General features: G+C 46.8%; 1 protein-coding gene across 2 annotated transcripts in view; it reads right to left on the bottom strand.

Moving 5' to 3' along the window:
• The window catches only part of DNAL1 (dynein axonemal light chain 1), a 31,120-nt gene extending 27,717 nt beyond the window's left edge, over positions 1–3,403 (bottom strand). For both annotated transcript variants that reach the window (XM_084893734.1, XM_084893733.1), the window contains exon 1: positions 3,288–3,403. In XM_084893734.1, the coding sequence (XP_084749860.1) occupies positions 3,288–3,290 (3 nt within the window). In that variant the 5' untranslated portion in view covers positions 3,291–3,403. The remainder of the gene's footprint in view (positions 1–3,287) is intronic.
• Between the last annotated feature and the right edge of the window lie 307 nt (positions 3,404–3,710).

Consider the following 3,710-nt stretch of genomic DNA (forward strand, 5'->3'; position numbering starts at 1 on the left):
TGAGAATGACTCAACCTATCATTGCTGATGACGATGGAGAAAGGGGCTGTGGGCCAGCCTCTGGAAGCTGGGAAAGGCAAAATAGGGGTTTGCCCCTAGGGCCTCTGGAAAGGAATGCAGTCGAACTGACATTTTCATTTGAGCCCAGTCCGACCCCCGCAGACATTAAACCTACAAAATAAATCTGTGTTGTCTTAAGCCACACACACAAAAAAAGAAAGAAAGAAAATGCACAGCAATGGAAATCCCGATGACTAACAAGAATATCATAAGGTATTCAAAACCATCAAGAATCAGAGAAATGCAGAATAAAATAATGGAATGTTAAAATACATCCCCAGACTGGCCAAAGTTAGAAAGTTGGTGACAATGTAGAGAGAAGTAAAAACTTGTAAAACCAACCTGGAACTCAGTCTGACAGTGTGTAGGTAAATTAAGTCTGCACAGACCCCACGACTCTGCAATCCCACTACTAGTATATTTCCCAGAGGAATCTTTGCATGGGTCCATGAAAAGTTACATAAGAACACTTTCAAGTTGGAAGCAATCTAACTATCTATAAATTGGTTTATAAGATCGCTAATTCCGTCTTAGGCCATACCATCCTGAACACACTCGATCTTGTCTGATCTCAGAAGGTCACTAGTTCCCCTCTAGAGGGCAGGAATCAAAAACTGAAATGCCTAAAGAACCAGTGGAACATCATTAATAGATAAAGCTGGCAGTGTAAGAGCCTCTGCTTGGCTCTAGAAAACTGTTGACAGAAGGAACTTGGGACAAGAATTATCCTAATATCACATTTCTTCAAACATGAAAACTCTATTAATGAAAGCAACATCCTTATTTTATGTACCATTAAGAAAAGATGCTGCCAATTATATGACAGTAATACAAAAATTTTCAATAATATAAAAATGTAAAAAAAGAATTGTCTGATAGTAAAATATAGTATTTCTGATTTTTTTCAGAGAAGCCAAAAATCTCAGCTCAGTGAAATATGTCATTTTTAAGACACTGGAAGCTAATTTTTAAAAATATACATATTTTTTATTTTTTACAGAGAGGATGGGAAAGGGATAGAGTTAGAAACATCAATCAGAGAGAAACATTGATTCAGCTGCCTCTTGCACACTCCCTAATGGGGATGTGCCCGCAACCAAGGTACATGCCCTTGACGGGAATCAAACCTGGGCCCCTCAGTCCGAAAGCGACACTCTATCCATTGAGCCAAACCAGTTAGGGCAAGCTAATTTTTTTATTATTATTTAAAAAAAACAAAAACAACAACACAAAACTCTATGAGGCCCTGGTCAGGGGGCTCAGTCGGTTAAAGTGTGGTCCAACTTTGCGGTTGGATCCCTGGTCAGGGAACATTCAGGAACCAGCCAATGAATGCATAAATGGGGGGGGGGACACAACAAGTTGATGTTTCTTTCTCTCTCTTCCTCTATCTCAAAATCAATCAATGGGAAATATATAAGGAAAGCCCTTAACAGGTAAATAACACATTATGTGGGCCTGTATTTCTGGAGGGCACCAGAACTAACAGTTTGCAGCCTCAGCTAACTTCATCTAATTATCGGTTCTGATTCTTTATTTGAAGATTTGCAATAATTGTTACGGTTCATGCTTGCAGGGTTTAGAGCTGCTTGTTCCTTTGCCTGAATAGAAACCCAGGTTCCAGAACTTTTTACTTTCCTTGGCAGTGGTTTCGGCTAAATGCCTGTGGACTAAATAAGCAAGGAAGGGATGGGACTTCTTTAAAAAAGAGTGGCATTTAATCTTGTCCGGAGGGTGCGCATGAGTGACTTCCTTATCATTTCCGTTTCTTGGGCTCAGTTTCTGCCCACCTGTATAGCACTGGAATCACAAAATGAAGACAACTAATTATACTTATCCTTCATTAACATCTCCATCCCAGCCAGACAATCACATCCTTTGCTAAACAGCTTTGGCTGGGTCTATAACTAACCAACAATATATCCCTTTTCAAACTGCTAGTTGGAACTGTCAAGTAGGCAAGCAAAAACAGTACATTTTATTTTATTTTTTTTTTAAATATATTTTATTGATTTTTTTACAGAGAGAAAGGGAGAGGGATAGAGAGATAGAAACATCAATGAGAGAGAGACATCGATCAGCTGCCTCCTGCACACCTCCCACTGGGGATGTGCCCACAACCAAAGTACATTCCCCTGACCGGAATCGAACCTGGGACCCCTCAGTCCACAGGCCGACGCTCTATCCACTGAGCCAAACCGGTTTCGGCAAACAGTGCATTTTAAAAATATATATTTTATTGATTTTTTTACAGAGAGGAAGGGAGACAGATAGAGAGCTAGAAACATCAATGAGAGAGAAACATCGACCAGCTGCCTCTTGCACACCCCCTACAGGGGATGTGCCCGCAACCAATGTACATGCCCTTGACCGGAATCGAACCTGGGACCTTTCAGTCCGCAGACCGACGCTCTACCGCTGAGCCAAACCGGCTTTGGCAACAGTGCACATTTTAAGTAGGAATTGAGGAGCATCCCTTGGTCAAGCCATTCCTTCATAACGGTTTTCGTTGGGTAAACAGATGATAAGATTTCAAAGCTAAGGCAGTATTTCTCAGAGTGTGGTGGGGCGCACTCCCATTTTAGGCTACCTTGAGGTGCATGGTCAAAGTGCACATTCCTGAACCTCCCCCATCAGGTTAAAAACTCCTAAGCTGTATTCCAACAAGCTCGTCGTCTTTGGGCCCACTAAAACCATATATATGCATTCTACAATTTGAGCAACAGCACCCCTATCAGCCTGGGTGTTTACAACGCTACCCAATAACTGCCCTCACAGTCCTTCAGGACACATCCCGGGTTTAAATACTGCTGCAAGGGCGTGACACACATCTCCGTGGTGACCAGCTCCCCCACTCCACCCCGCTAGCGGGGGAGAGGGGCAGTACTTCTTTGTACAAGATATCCTCCTTCACCTACTCCCTTCCATCACCGCTCCCACCCCAACCCCCACTTTTCCGGGAATCTCCTGCTCTTCGCCTTCCCTTCTCTTTGCCAGAGTCCCTCCACGTTAACCCCATCTCCAATCCGCCCAGCCGCCGCCACCCGGACCCCCCAGCTCCCCCTTCGCCCCAGGCCTCTGACTCCAAGGAGCCAGCATCCGCTCCGGGGCTCCCTTCCGCGGCTCCAGGGCGCCCTCCGCCCTCCCAGCCCTCACCACTCCACCATCACCCTTCCCCACTCCCCATCTCTTTTCGGCTTTTGCCGCCAGGCCTGGGAGATACGCACCATTCCGGCGGTTGCTACTGTCACTGCTCCGGTTGCTAGGGCCCGCCGGGGTCAGTGCGCGTGCGCACTTCGCGGAGTTCGCCTCGGATTCCCTACCCCCGCCGCGGGCCGTTCTCTCCGCCCTCCGGTGGCTGGAGCGGGGCATTGTGGGACGGCGGGGCGGCCCCGGGTCCTCCGGCCCCGCTGCCCATCGCTCCCCAGCAGCTGCAGCGCCACTGCCTGTGCAGCGCCGGGCTCGGGAGCTTAGCCGCGCCCAGGGGTCAGGGATGCGCTTTTCCCTGTGGGAAGCAGTGGCAGCTCACCCGCCTAAAGTTTAACACTGTGAAACCTCCCGATAGCTATGGCCCTTCCCATGATTTTAAATTATGGGAAGGGCCATGGCTTTCTGGAGGTTAAAAGCATTTGCAAAACTCGCTTTTCCCT

This window comes from Pipistrellus hanaki (assembly GCF_964339955.1).
Source record: "Pipistrellus hanaki genome assembly, chromosome: 1".
Taxonomy (NCBI): domain Eukaryota; kingdom Metazoa; phylum Chordata; class Mammalia; order Chiroptera; family Vespertilionidae; genus Pipistrellus; species Pipistrellus hanaki.